Source organism: Pelophylax lessonae (assembly GCF_965119305.1).
Source record: "Pelophylax lessonae genome assembly, chromosome: 5".
In the NCBI taxonomy this organism is placed as follows: Eukaryota; Metazoa; Chordata; class Amphibia; order Anura; family Ranidae; genus Pelophylax; species Pelophylax lessonae.
The window spans coordinates 66,441,995-66,457,663 of NC_138772.1; the positions used below are offsets into that span (position 1 = coordinate 66,441,995).

A 15,669-nucleotide genomic window follows, 5' to 3' on the forward strand; every position below is an offset into this window, starting at 1 on the left:
TCCAATCAGGTCCGCCTGAAAAACTGACAGACGGAACTGATCAGAAAGCTCGTGTGAAAGGGGCCTTAAGCAGATAGAATTATAAAGGAAATCACAGGCTTCACACAGCTGATGGCAATCTGCATTTTACAGTATGAATGGTCTGTAAAATACAGGCCATCCTTGGAGTACCTGTCCAGTTGAGAGAAGAGAGGAGAATCCTCTCTCTGCTATAAATAGCCCATTAGAGGAGAAAGTTATAGTGGTTGCTAACCCACTTTAACAACTTTATATAATCCTCTCTGTACCCTGATTACAAGTGCTCCTGTCTGTGTTTTTTTTAAAAAAATATCACCTTTACCGTTTTTCAGAGTGATTCCCAGCAATCACGTGACCAGCCGGCTCTCTCCTTTCCCCATCTGACAGATGCAGGGGGCGGGGGCCGAGGTTCTGTTGCGGACATTAGACAGGTGAGCGGAGGAGAGGAGAGAGAGTCGGCTAGTCACATGATCTCCAGGAGCCACTCTGAAATAAGGTAAAGAAGGCATTTTTTTTAAAATAAAAACACTAGGACAGGAGCACTTGTCATCAGAGAACAGAAAGGATTATAGAGGACAATAAAAGTTTGTAAAGCAGCAGGAGGGGAGGGGGCAGGAACTTGATACAGGAGCAGACAGACAGGCAAGGAGGGAGGGGGGAGAGGAGCACAGAGGAGGACAGAAAGCTGCGGGTGACGGAAGCACATAAACTGACCACGGTGTCTGGGCTCAGCAGCCATGTTACACCCTCATCAGTTTACGGAGGTGAAGGTAGGACCAGGCAGGATCAGCCAGGTTTTTTAGGTGATACAGGGGGCCAAATTACACAGCACAAGCACTGTGCTGTATAACAAGCTTTAAGGGAACAGGATCTTTTTTACTTTTTTTTGGGTAACAAATGCTTTAACTCAATCTAGGCATTGGTATTGATGTTCTCCACTAGAACAGTAGGTGTCTTTCTAAGGGTTCCCTTTTTTTCCCTGTTTGAATCTAAAGGTAATTTATCTGCAAAGAGCATGTAGGTAGGTTGAAATATGTTAGGTCTAGGGAGTCAGTGGCTGGCCCACTCCTGGGGAAAGAGTTAAATGGTTGTAAGCTCAGTTCCCGGGCTTTTTAGTCCTAGCCAGCCCACCTGTGCTATATAAGGGGGGAAGGCTGAGGTGCGGGGACCCTTGAAGATCTTTAGTCCTTTTGGTTGGTTTTGTTCCTGCTTGCGGTTGAAGGTACTGGGACTGCTGCTCATTAAAGTCCACTAAAGGCACCGGGACTTTTGGAGACATCAAAGCCATTGCGAATGCCAAGATGGACTCTCACCTCATGGAGGTATGCTTGGGCAGCCACACTACAGTAGTTAGTTTAGGGCAGGTATGTCCAACCTGCGGCCCGGGGGCTGCATGCGGCCCAGAGCCCCAGGCAATGCGGCCCACTGCCCCCTGACAATTTTTTATTTTTTTTTGATGGGGAAGAAGGAAGTTGGGTCGGGGGGCACGGCCACAGCGGCTTCCAACTAACTGTAGGCAGAGGCTGCCTCCGAAGGGATCATCCTCTAGTTGTGTTAAATTAGTGCTGGGGGGGGCAGTGCGGGAAGGGTGCGGCGGCGTTTTATTACTTATATACCTTAACTATAGTATATATTTTATATGCGGCCCAAAAGAATTTCTCTACACTCAATGTGGCCCAGAGAAGCCAAAAGGTTGGACACCCATGGTTTAGGGAGAAAGACATTGTTCATGCTGCAACTTGTTCAGTAAAGTTACATTATCTGTTCTTAGTCTGTTCTGAAGTTATTCAAAGGAGTGCATGTTGGTTCTGGTGTATCTAAAGAACCAGGGTCAGTAAAACACAACAGGGTATGAAGTAACACCACTACAGAAGGGTTAACTCGGCAAGGGAAGGAGTGTAGTTGCCAAGAGTAACCAAGCACAAGTTCAAGAAACCAAGCAACCAGTCATTAGGCGTGGTACCTGGTAAGATGACCGGTCCTCTGGTAGTGAGGGGGGTCGTTGTCTACCTCCCTCCCTAGCAGTAAGTATCCAATAGCAACCGGATCTGAACCTATGCTACAGAGATCTATGGCCTGGTCTTGAGGTATGGGAAGAAAAGAGTTAATAAGCACACGCATAAGGTCCGTGCTAGGTGCACATTCTGTTACTGGGAGTAAGATATCAGAGGTACACTGGCCTGGTGGAGTGGGTGCAGGCTCTTCACATCCCTCATAATGCAACATACATCAGATACATTACGAAGTGACATGGGACAGGACACTTTTCAGAGGAGCTCTGCATTTTTACTGCACACAGTGAAGGCTCATCTCTAAGTCGGGGAACTGTCTTAATGCTAGATTCTTTGCATAATCGCAGTCTCTGCCTGGCTATGGGCATTATGAGTCTATGTTAAGCAGAGAGAACACTGTTGGACACCGCAGGCTCCACAAAACTTGTCAAAGTTGTCACTTTATTTATGTGCTATGAAATAAAGGCCTGAGCTTACAGTATGTAGGCCTTCAATGGGCCTAGAGTAACTTTGCAGTGTCCTTCTGGAGTGAAGAGATCAGAATCTGCTCTCTGCTATAAATAACCCATTAGAGGAGGGAGTGAGCTCAATCTAGGCCTATCTAATAATGGTCTCCAGAGATTAGAGAGGTCTCTCTAGGGTATCCCACTCACTGAGACCTACAGTTTTGGAGCTGGTGAATTCTGTCACGTGGAGGTAAATTATCTGCAATGAGCATGTTCCACAAAGAGATCTGCCCATTAGGTACACAGCTCACTTCCTAGTATTCATGAAAAAACCCTTAGGGTGTAATCAAAACCTCAAACCCCACCCTTTTGCTCTCAGATATTTTATCCTCTACTATATGTACAGCTTCTCCACTCTCTCACCCCTCTCCTCTGGGTGCTTTACTTCTTTAAAAAAAAAAAAAAAAAAACTTTACTCCATACCACTTCACTTTAGTTCAGTTTATCTTTATCTGGACTTACCTCAACATAGTTAGTGCTGCACTGTGTACCTGGATGGAGGCCAAAGGAATCAAAGCTAAACAGAACCACTTCTCCCTCTGGCTGAGTGATGATCCATTCACAGGTTCTCTCTTGGTGGTAGGGATTTGGGTAGTTTGGAGTGCGAATGACTCCAGCACCAGACACAGCACCTCCACATCCTGGAGAACCAAAGAATTTTTATGTCAAGTGATATCAATAAAAGGACAACTGTACCTTGGGTAAAATTAATCCCCCCACCTTCTATGTGCTGCCCAACTGGAAAAATACCTTTACTCTTTTATTCAAAGCTATTAAAAGGCATTTTGAGCAAACATGTCCCCACCAAGTCCTTGGAGGCCAGTGTAAATCACTAGATTGAGCAGGAAGGTACATTTGTGTCTGGGTAGGTTGGGGTGACTTCATTAAAGGTCTCATACTGGACAACCCACTATAAGCCATTCAACAAATTTCACAACTGATACTATTACAGCAGCAGTCCCCAACCTTTTTGGCATGGATTTTTGACCTTGTGGGGCTAATTCACACAGTTCGCGGTGACAGGCGTTTTACTGCATTGTAAAATTTCTGCCTATGCAAGGACACACAGGAAACAATTGTTACCTATGTGTCCCATTCACATTGCAACACAATTGCAGCACACCATTCCGAATCACATGGAAATGTACAGCATTTTGTACACTTCAAATAAAGTTTGTACAAAAAAAAAAATGGAGCCGTGTGATGCACTGAATTGCGTACCACACTGCCCCCTACCATGGACAGCGATTTAACGCTCCAGCAGCTCTCCATTCCCATGTGAATTCCAGTGCATAATTTACAGTTAAATCAAAATTCCTCTTAGTTTAATCATACAGAATAGAACACAGGCTGGTTATTCATATACCCTGGTGCTGCCCTCAAGCCTATGCGGGAATTGAGGCAGGTGGAGCATAGGTCCCTGTGGCTTGGGACCTATGTGTTAGTGAATATGATAAGTGTTAGGTTCAATAGTCGGGTCAGGGGGGGGAATTAAATGTTACTAAATTAGCGCTTATATTAGGATTACTGTTAAGGGTTCATGCAAGATTTTGAAGCCTTGTTACATGAAGCTAGGAAATGGTGCCCCATCATTTGTATCAGTGGGAGGAATGGCACCCCATTATTGGTATCAGTGGGAGGAATGGCACCCCATCATTGGTGTCAGCGGGAGCAATGGCACCCCATCATTGTTGCCAGTGGGAGAAATGGCACCCCATCATTGTTGCCAGTGGGAGGAATAGCACTCCATCATTGGTGTCTGTGGAAGGAATAGCACTCCATCATTGGTGTCTGTGGAAGGAATAGTGCCCCATTATTGGTGTCAGAGGGAGAAATAGTGTCCCATCATTTAATGTCAGTGAGAGGACTAGTGCCCCATTGTCCCCAGAGGAACTATGCTCCACTGTTACTTGCCTAGAATTTAACATTATAATAAATTAAAAAACACAAAACTGGGTTCTTAGAGATTGGTTTGGTCTAAAAATATTTCCATTTTGAGTAGGTGCTGGTGGTGAGTTCTAGCCAGTCTCTTAAAATGTTTGACATTTCCTGCTTCTGACACCAAAATTCCCAGCTCCAACCACCTGCCACAGTTATGACAAGGAGCTTTCACTCTCCCATTTGGTGTTTTCATGCATTGTGGAGAATGCAGTAAGAGGAGTGAGACTTAGCGGTGACAGTTGGAAGAGCCAAGAACTGCAGATGGAAGCTAGCAGGTACCTGACTACAAAAGCATCCACCTAGCAACCAAAAAAAAAAGGGTTTGCTTGGACTGACCCTTTACCATACTCACCAACTTGATAGAACGCTCGGAAACTTGATGCTGTAGCTGATGCATCTGACTTGAATTTCACCCAAAGTGTATTTGAGCTTGATGTTACAGCAGCAGGAATTGTGCTGTTACAGTATCTGCCAATTAATGGCGCCATCTGTGAGCCTCCATCTCTAATCTACCCAAAAGAAGAATGTAATATCTGTAAATAAATATACTTGAGAAAAACACATTTTAGTAATTTACTAATCAGACATATTTCCTCATTTAACCTTTTTTTTTTCAAATAAATATTTTATTTTATTTTAATTTAGACAGTAAACTTTGTACCCGTCACAGAACCTGTGACCATGTGTTTATAGTGCAGTGATTCCCAGAACGATGTGTAAATTAAATTGTTTCCCTGACGTCCAGCCTTTGCCTAGTCATTAATCTATTCAAAATGTCATCAGAACGCCCAACCCTTCTAGCCAGTTCACACTGAGCGACATGTCAGGCGACTTAGTCGCCTGACAAGTTGCGCTCCATTCAGTGCAATGGAACCGTTCTAATCAGAGCGACTCAAGTCGCTCCGACTTAGAAAAAGGTTTCTGCACTACTTGGGGGCGACTTCGGAGTGGCTTGCATTGATTTCTGTTAAAGAAGTTGTTTGCAAGCCATGCTGAAGTCGCGCTGCAGGGGGCGGCTTTAGAGTCGGGCGGCTTTGAAGTCGCCCCAGTGTGAACCGGCTCTTAGAGGGTTGGTTCACCTTTACCAAAAAACTGCCTATGCAGGTAAGGGGCACTTGTAGATAAAAACAAACTGTGCAGCTTTGACTAAAGTTGGATAATGCCCTTGCTATAAGGGCCCACTTACATAGCATCTGAAGCCTTGCTGAAAAACTCAGTGAGATGGCATCATCTTGTCCTGCCTTGCTGCTATGACATTGCTAAGCCACTACCAGCTGTTACTGCTCATCCCAACTATTACAGGAGGGAGATCTCAAACCCCCATGCACGTGTGGTCCACTATCTCCTCCATCACAGCATCTCTGAGCTCAGAGCTATCATGACAGGGGTGAAAGAGTGCACATGTGAGGGTGTCTAAATCAGCTGGTGTCTTGGCAATGTCCTAGCAACCAGGCAGTACAAAATGATGCAATCCCTGGGAGTTTCTCATCCAGGCTTCTGTAGGCACGTAAATGGCCAACACCTATAGCAAAGGCATTTTTTACCTTCGGTTTGTTTTTAAGCACAGGCACCCCTTACCTGGGTTTAAAGTTTTTTGGTAAAGGTGAACTAACCATTTAGGCCTTAACCACTTAAGCCCCGGAAGATTTTACCCCCTTCCTGACCAGGGCCTATTTTGCGATTCGGCACTGCGTGACTTTAACGGACAATTGCGCGGTCGTGTGAAGCTGTACCCAAATGAAATTGACGTCCTTTTTTCCCACAAATAGAGCTTTCTTTTGGTGGTATTTGATCACCTGTGCGATTTTTTGATCATGCGCTATAAACAAAAAAAGAGCGACAATTTTGCAAAAATAACAATATTTTTCACATTTTTTTATATGAAATTCCCCCCAAAAAATTTAAAAATAAAATTTTTTTAACATGTTAGGCCAATTTGTTTACTGCTACATATGTTTGGTAAAAAAAATCGCAAAAAGCGTATTTTAATTGGTTTGCGCAAAAGTTATTGCGTTTACTAACTAAGGGAAAGATTTTTGTCATTTTTATTGTTTTTTTTTAATGAGTAAAGGCGGCGATCTGTGATTTTTTTTGCGGGACTGCGACATTGCGGCGGACAGATCGGACCCTTGACTGACATTTTTGACACTTTTGGGGGTACCAGTGACATTACTACAGTAATCAGTGATATACATATGCACTGTTACTGTAAAAATGACACTGGGAGGGAAGGGGTTAACTTTATTGGAGAGGGAGGGGTTAAGTGTGTCCTCAGGGGTGTGTTTCTAACTGTGATTGGATGTGGCTGTGTGTGTAACAGCACAGATCAACGGTCCTACATAGCAGGACCGTATGATCTGTGCTTTTACACAGGGAAGAATGACAGTCGGCTTTGTTTACATTAGCCGCCTGCCTTTCTCTCTCTCCATCCGACAGACATCGGGTCCGCCGGTCACACGCACGGGCTGCTTAGGGAACGAGCAGGGGCGGGCTCGCCCCCTATTGGCTCCCAGGCTAGTGACGTACCGGTACGTCACTTTGCCTGGGAGGAGCTGACCGCCGCCGTATATAGTCGGGCGGCGGTCGGCAAGTGGTTAAGCACATGGATGCTTAGCAGTTTCTGTGTGCTGAGGTCTAAAAACACCTGGGGAGCTGTACATTTTGCATACAGATATTGGTACAAGTGAATGACTGTGTGCGGTTGTGCTTAGGTAAACATCAATGGCTTTTGCGTTTACCTGTGCATGTATGGCACTTCTCCCTGAACGCAACAGTGATATTCGGTAGGCAGCCTGTGGTCTGTCCGAATTTCCTCACTTGCAGGTATTCTAATACCGGCAGGTAGCAGTGTGACCGCTTTATGAGGGGGCCAAAGTGATTTGCCTCCTGGACCATGCCCTCCGGCCTAATTCGCCCCATAAGACTTGCACCATACTAAATGTGTAGCTCAAGCTGATGGGGACCCTTTTCATGCAGGAGCCAGGAGGAGCTTCGTGCGAGGTGCAGCTTTTTTGCTGCCCCCTCTCCAAAGTCCCGCCCTAGGCCTGGGCTTTCTATTTCTATTTCTATTTGTTTGTTTGTGTTAGTGTGGGAAAGGGATAGAACTGCTGTATAATCGGTGCTTCAGCTATTGAGCTCTGTCAGGACAGGAAAGGATGGGAAATCTTTACAGCTGTGATACAAACAAAAATGTATTTTTAGTAGAGGGCAGAAGAGTTAGAACTTCAGGCTATATTTTCGTTGCTGTCTAGGCAGTCTCGTAAAAAAATGTATGCTTTGCTTTGAGTTTCTAAAAAATAGCAGTGCACGATCTTTGCCTAGGCACTCCTGTAGCTGTATATCTTCAGTTTAGGATTTTCTTAGGCACTGCTGCCTTTGACTACAAGCCTTTCAGTCTTAGGAGCAAGATTCGATCATGTCACTATTGTGTTGCTCACTTTTCCCCTTGCTGGAGAGGAACAATGTACTTGAGGACCTGTAGTGCAAGGATCTCTCTGCTTCTGCTTTATTCATTTTGTGGTCTGTGATTTCAACACCTCAATTGCTGCTCTTTGATCATTACTCAGTCATCAAGAGGGCAGCTCTAACATCAGGAAGAAAAAACCCAGCGTTTACCAATATGGCTGCCTCTACACAGTGCAGATCAAAGCATGGTTGATCAGTAATGGGGAAAAGATCAGCTTCAGTAGGCCTGCAGGCAATACTGGTGACTAGTCTTTTGTGCTCTGCTTCTCTTTTTTGGAATAGATTCCACATTGCAGGTCCTTTTTAACCACTTGCTGTCTGCCCCTTAGCAGTTTTATATACGTGATCCAGCTCTTCCGGGTAGTGGGCGCACACGTGCGCTGCCGGCGACTTGTTCCCTCTGTGATTATACACAGCAGGAGCTGATCAGCGGGTACCGAGGACTTGTCTGCCAATGACTGCCAATCATTCGGTACACAGGCAGAACGGCAGTCTGCCAATGTAAACAAGGCAGATTGCCGTTCTGTCAGTAGGCAAGGATCCATGACTTCCCCTAGTAAAAGCACCTCCCACATAGTAAAAAAACACAGGCTAGGCACACAGTTAACCCTTTGAGCATCCCTGATATTAACCCCTTCCCAGGCAATGTCATTAGTACAGTGACAGTGCATATTTTTTAGCATTGATCACTGTATTAGTGTTACTGGTCCCCAAAAAAGTGTCAAACGTGTCAGTTAGTGTCCAATTTGTCCACCACAATATTTCAGTGCTGCTATAAGTCGCTGATTGCCGCCATTATTAGTAAAAAATAAATAAATAAAAATTCCATAAATATATCCCATTGTTTGTAGACACTATAACTTTTGCGCAAACCAATTAATATAAGCTTATTGGGATTTTTGTTACCAAAAATATGTAGCAGAATACATATTGACCTAAATTGATGAAGAAATTCATTTTTTTTTATTATGTTTTTATAGCAGAAAGTAAAAAATTATTATTATTTTTTTTTTTTCACAACTGTCGTTTTTTTTTTTTTTGTTTATAGCGCAAAATAAAAAAAAATTGCAGAGGTGATCAAATACCACCAAAAGAAATCTCTAGTTGTGGGGGAAAAGGGGCATACATATTATTTGGGCACAATGTCGCACGGCCACGCAATTGTCAGTTAAAATAACGCAGTGCCTTATTGCAAAAAATGGTCTAGTCATGAAGGGGGGTAAATCTTCTGGAGCTGAACAGAACAGTGGGTAAAGACCCAGATACACATAATACCTCTATAACGGTCAGGGAACAGCCAGTACTGCTCTGTAAATCCAGATGGGTAAATCTGAGATTGATCTGGTCACCACTTCCTTGTGTGATAATGTAGATACATTGCTTGTCTCCTGTATAAGCATCTGGCCATGATGGAGAAGTGATGAAACCTTCAGCATCTGTGAAGTTTCCTCCACATAGGTTTCCAGCTGAAACACAAAAAGATATAAATTGCACTGAAATCCAGGCATATTACTCAATTATTATTATCCTATTTATGTAATTAATAATTTAGCCAACCACCAAAAAACATACAGCCAACCCATTAAAAATGAGCGCCTAATGAGGTAAGCAACACAAATTGTAAACTCCATTTCTTATTTCCATCAAGAGGGTAGAAACATTGACAGCCATAGAGGAACCCTCAAACAAAACTGGGTTTCAGTTCTATCGGGGTCTTTATCAAGCCCAAAAAATTGACTCAGCTGCACCATACTCTACAGCATTTTACTGAGCGCACATGAACACTGGACTGCAACCTATTTGAGTATGTTCTGGATTTTGTATTAAAAGCCCAACTACAACCCAAACTTATATAGTATTTAAATATTTAATTTTGAATAGAGCAGGGAAGGGTTGGAGCTTCTGTCAGATTTTTTACCCTATTGCGGTGATATCCCCTCCCTTTCTCCCAAAACGAGAACGTTATGGAAAATGTCTCCAAAAAGGACACAGAAAGAATCAAGCAGAGTGAGAAAGGATATAAACAATGTTGTTATTACTGTTCGTGCCTTCTTGTCCTGGTGGTGACGACCTCTATCCACCATTCATTATATGGCATCACAGTGACATGAAGTGAGGGTAAATCTACCAACGGGGGTCTCAAACAGAAATAAAACCCAGAGAGAACTTCTAACTCTTACTGGCTCTATTTAAAATAAAAAAAATATTTAAAAAACTGGGGTCAGGTTTTAAAGCTCAAATTTGGGCAAACCTATTATTGTCTCAATCAGCCTTTTCTAAACCTTTTTAACACAGAGGAACCCTTGAAATAACATTCTGGTCTCAAAGAACCCCTGCTAAAAATCCCCCCCCCCCAAATCTATATCAGACCCTTATCTGATCATGCAGTGAGTGCCCCCCTCCTGAATCATACCAGGCCACATTCCCTCAACATGGGGGATGCTATGGGGCAAGGGGGGCTCTGCCCACACCCCAAAGCACCTTGTTTCCGTGTTGATGGGGATAAGGGCCTCTTCCCGATAACCCTGGGCAGTAATTGTGAAGATCTGCAGGCAGGGGGCTTATTGGAATCTGAAAGCCCCCTTTAACAAGGAGACCCCCAGATCCTGGCCCCCATCAACAAGGGGCAATATGCTTTGGGGTTCAGGGCAGGGCTCCTCCGCCCCAAAGCACCCCTCCCATATATAGGGCATGTGGCCTGGTATGATTCAGGAGAAGGAGGTGCTCGCTAACCGCCCCCCCCCCCTTTTCTGGCCTTCCAGGCTGCATGCTCGAATAAGGGTCTGGTATGGATTTTGGGGGGGACCCCATGCCATTTTGTTTTGTTTTTTTTTTTACATTTTGGTGTGGGGTTCCCCTTAAAATCAATACCAGACCTAAGGGTTTTTTTTTTTTTATTTCGGCATGGCCGTTTTTCCCCGATTTATTTATTTATTTATTTTTTTATTTAGCTGTCAGCAGGGTTAAGGATTTCCATGCCCATGCCCATGTGGAGGGGGGCTATGGTGTGAGGTTGTTTTTTAGTGGTTGGGTTTGGTCCCTCAGTTGCAGTGAAGGGAACTCTCAAGGTGACATTTTTGACAATTTCATGCTCCAAACTTTGTGGGAACTGTTTGGGGATGGCCCCTTCCTGTTCCAACATGACTGCGCACCAGTGCACAAAGCAAGGTCCATAAAAACATGGATAAACGAGTTTGGAGTGGAGGAACCTGACTGGCCTGCACAGAGTCCTGACCTCAACCCGATAGAACACCTTTGGGATGAATTAGAGCGGAGACAGCGAGCCAGGCCTTCTGATCCACATCAGTGCCTGACCTCACAAATGCACTTCTGGAAGAATGATCAAACATTCCCATAGACACACTCCTAAACCTTGTGGACAGCCTTCCCAGGAAGAGTTGAAGCTGTTATAGCTGAAAAGGGTGGGCCAACTCAATGTTGAACCCTACGGACTAAAACTGGGATGCCATTAAAGTTCATGTGTGTGTAAAGGCAGGTGTCCCAATACTTTTGGTATTATAGTGTAAGTCTATGTTCCTTTATTATGAATGGAATACTAAAATGGGACAATACTGAATGATTGGAATAAAACTTGTGGGGACACCTCTGTGCCTATGACAATGGTTCTGTGTCCTTTTCAACTAACCGGTTTCCTATACCATAGAGCTCATTAGAGACCTTCTGGTCCTCAAAAAGCTCCGTGGTAAGTCAGCTTTCATTTCGGGCTCACTGGTGGGATGGTAGAGACCGCCAGTGTGCAGCTGGAGGGGGCGACCGCCTCTAAAAGTCATCTAGCAGCTATTTAGCCACTGAATGGCTTTTACATATGAAAAGCCACCCACCAGCTGTAGAAAACAATGCTGGGATGATGCCTGTAGCTGCAGGCATCATCCTGGTATAATCACTTAAATTCAATGAAGTACATGCATGTGATTTGCAGTTAAGCGGTTAAAGCCAAGCTTTAGTCAAAATTGTGTTACTTTTTAGTTTCCTAGAAAGTTAAACTTTTTGACAGATTTAATTTCTGTCTGTGACACCATTGGGGAACTTTTCCCTCACTGCTGGTGCCTGTGATGCCCATAGAAGAAATGGGGGGTTGGGCATATTTAGGGCAGGAAGGCACAGCGATAACATTGTCGTAAAAAGTTCTAAGATTTCTCCACTCTTCTAAAATTGTGTTTAGTAATTTTCCAAGAGTGAGTTCAATCTTGGCAACTGGTATACAGAAGGCATTAAAAACAGGACAGATGTCCCAACTCTTCTGCACTTACCAAACACAAAGTAAAAGAATTTTGGCTGGAGTTGAGCTAATATAAAAATCAATTTGGCCACCATGGACAATTTCTCATGCACTGGGCATTTTCTTCACTTTTTTACTATAAATACCTCTACCCCTACACACACGTGCACTTTGAAGGACCAGTTCTTTGTAGAGGACAACTAGCCTACCGTATATTCATGTGGGAGGAAATTGGAACTCCCGGAGGAAGCCTGTGATGGCATAAAGAATACATACAGTATTCATGAAGACAGAACCTTTTACAGCTGTCCACACAAAAACAACATACGTTACAATGTTCTTACTCACAGGATGACGCTACGTAATTGATTTGAAATCCTCTGTCTGTTAGTGCGCTGTCCGAATGGAAGTGAACCCAGGCATATGGGCCGGATGTCTGGAGAGGTGCAGGTGACTGGGTACTGCAGTATTTACCAAGGAGAGTATCTTGGGGCAGGAGGCCATCTCGAACCTATTGCAAAGAAAATACATCTGATTTAAAAAAAAAAAACATAAATCAATTAGATCTACAAGGATGCTTTTGTATTTTACACTGCAGCACGCAAAGCTTTGTACCCGTGATCAGTGGATCACCGGGGCAATGTCATGCTCCTGCAGACACCTAGTACAGCTGTCTGCCCATGCCTCCATATGGGCAGACAGTTATTGAAGTCAATTAACTACGAGGGCTCTCATCAGAACTCTCATAGTTCATTGAGAACTGCCGCAGTGGAAGACAGGACTTGTAGTTCGATGATTCACAGAACTGTAAATGAACGACACGGCTGTAGGAGGGGGGTGCCCCACACAGTCACCCTGGGGGGGGGGATGTGGGGGACTGCTCCAAAGTACCATGTCACATGGTACCCCCTAAGTACAGGTTAAAAAAATCTATCCTTTAAAATGAACTTCAACTCAACATGCTGTCTTATTTGCTGTCTTAAAGGGAAAATCTAGAAATGATAATTGTGCCTCAGCAGTTGCCTAAAATAAAATCTATCTTTAAAAGTTTTAATTCCTTCTGAAAAATAGCAGCACACACCCTGTGCCTAGGCACTCCTATTCTGTAACCCCAAAACTGTGTATCTGCAGTGTAAAATCTAAGGCACTGCTGCCTCTGCTAGTCTCCCTGGATCTGGTGTGAGATTTTGTGATGTCACCCACTGTGCTGCTCACTGCTATCCTTGCTGTAGAGGAAGCTGTACTCGACAACCTACAGTGTCAGGACCTCCCTGCTTCTGCTGAATAATTTATTTTTTGGCATTGTGCTCTCTCCACCTCGCCTGCTGATGCTTCTTAAACATTACTGCACCAGTCATCAGATCACCAGTCATCCGATCACCAGTCATCAGATCACCAGCCATCAGATCACCAGTCATCAGATCATCAATCATCAGATCACCAGGTTATCTGTGGGGCAACTCTTACATGAGAAGGAAAAGCCCTGCTCCTCAACCTTAGTGGATAGCAAGGTATGGCAAGTCAGAAATGGGGAAAAGATCAGCTGCAGGAAACAACAAGCAACAGTGGTAACTGGTCCTTTGTACAATGCTTGGTTTTTTCTGGGCCTACTTTCCACAGTTCAGATCCTTTTTAACGTGAGGAACTGTGTTGTAGAAAATGCAAAACGGTATCATCATTGTCCAATTTGTACATAAACTACTGCACAAAAATATTTTTATCCTGCCCATCCATGATGTGCAGCATGAAGACAGAGAGGTGGTCTCTGTGTCATACTGGTCATTATTCCCTGCAGTCAACCCTAACCCTGCTTGTGCCGGTTTCTTATTAAAGACCAAATCAGCATCTGTAATTTATACACTTAAGATGTTGTAACAGTGCAGCTTTACCTCTCGTGTGTACCATTATTCACTTGTATTCTGCCCCTGTTGTATTGGAAATATAAGGCTGTAAGGCCCCAATGAGGACTAACCCTTCTCCTAACTGAGTTTTGGGTTGATAATTGTCTGAACTGTAGAATGGAGAAAGATAAAACTGGTAAAAGAGTGCCTCTTGTCAACATTGAGTTTAGGTAGGAGACAGGATGACCATACAGCCTGATTCTCTTTCTTTGACTGGGTAAAATAGCAAGTAAATAATAAAAAAAAAAAATACTACAAATGCCCTTTGACTAGTATAAAAAGTTCCCTGTGCTATACAGAAGAGCATGGACACCCTTGCAGAAAGCAGAAATACCAGACCCTCTCCCCTCCTAGCACACTTCCGTCTATGAAACATGTAGGTTGTGGTGTTGTCTGATGGGTTCTTCATAAGAGGGGTTGTTCTTAAAATCAATAAGTACAAAAAGATAAATAGGCCTTTTTTTTTTTTTTTTTTAGCACAAAATAAAATGTATTCAAAGACAGTATGGGCAGAGTACAGAAGATTTGGAAGCTCTGTGTTTTTTGGGTTTTTATTGCTGTCCATGTCCATGTCCCTACTGAGGGAATTAACCCCTCTTTTTGTCCTGGTAATTCACCTACTTTGGAGAGTAAGTTGTATCTGTGGGAGAGGAAGTGAAGTTAATTCCTCCCACCGGGATGAAAATGAAAAGAAATCTGACAGGGGTTTATACTTTTCTCTACTCTATACAATAAAGTGTTTTGGATATGCTTTAATCTAAAAAAAAAAAAAAAACATATATAGGACAATGTAGACCAAGACATACCTCCAAATAATCATTTTCGCATGTGGCATGATGTTCTAGATTCAGCGTTCCAAAGGCAAATGTGATATAAAGCCCTGGGGCAGTAGAAATTGTCCAGTAGCAGTCTCGATTAGGAGGATAATTACCAGGGTAACCAGGAGAAATAATGGACCCATGATGATCTGACAGCTGACCTCCGCACTCTAAATGAAATAGGAATATTATTTAAGATACATTTATTTAAAATATAACTACTCTTTCAAATTATGAAGCTAAATACATTTCTGGTGCAAAGTCTTAAGAGTTTGCTTCCTTTAGACAGCAGCCACAGTCTGAGTAGTAAATCCTGTCCCCTGCCAGCATAGTTTAAAGATTGTTTCTTGTCGAAGAAGTGGTCTCTTTGCATAGGTTAACACACCCCCTAAGGAGTTAGAGTTAAGCTGGGTATCAGTGGCGGCTGGTGCTCCATCAGTCGGGGGGGGGGGCGGCGGTTGGCAAACAGACCCCCCCCAATCACTCCAGCGGCAGGCGGACCCCCCTCCAATCACTCCAGCGGCAGACGGACTCCTCTCCAATCACTCCAGTGGCAGACGGACCCCCCTCCAATCACTCCAGACCCAGACCCCCCATGCCAGTTTACTTACCTTGCTCCGCGGGACTGACAGGTGGTGGCGGCTTCCCCCTCAGTCCCCATGTTCCCTCTTGGCAGCTGTCTCCTCCTTCCTTGGCCAATAGGATGCCTTGTCTTTTTGGCCAATTGGGAAACAGGTCTCAGGACCCGCTTCCGGATTGGCCAAGAGG

The 15,669-nt window shown here is 43.9% G+C and overlaps 1 protein-coding gene across 1 annotated transcript in view; it reads right to left on the reverse strand.

Moving 5' to 3' along the window:
- The window catches only part of CUBN (cubilin), a 439,455-nt gene that overhangs the window by 312,866 nt on the left and 110,920 nt on the right, over positions 1-15,669 (reverse strand). The window contains exons 15-19 of the mRNA XM_082257511.1: positions 14,890-15,071; positions 12,531-12,693; positions 9,218-9,408; positions 4,830-4,986; positions 2,999-3,177 (exon numbers count right to left, since the gene is read on the reverse strand). Coding sequence (XP_082113637.1) covers positions 2,999-3,177; positions 4,830-4,986; positions 9,218-9,408; positions 12,531-12,693; positions 14,890-15,071 — 872 coding nt within the window. The remainder of the gene's footprint in view (positions 1-2,998; positions 3,178-4,829; positions 4,987-9,217; positions 9,409-12,530; positions 12,694-14,889; positions 15,072-15,669) is intronic.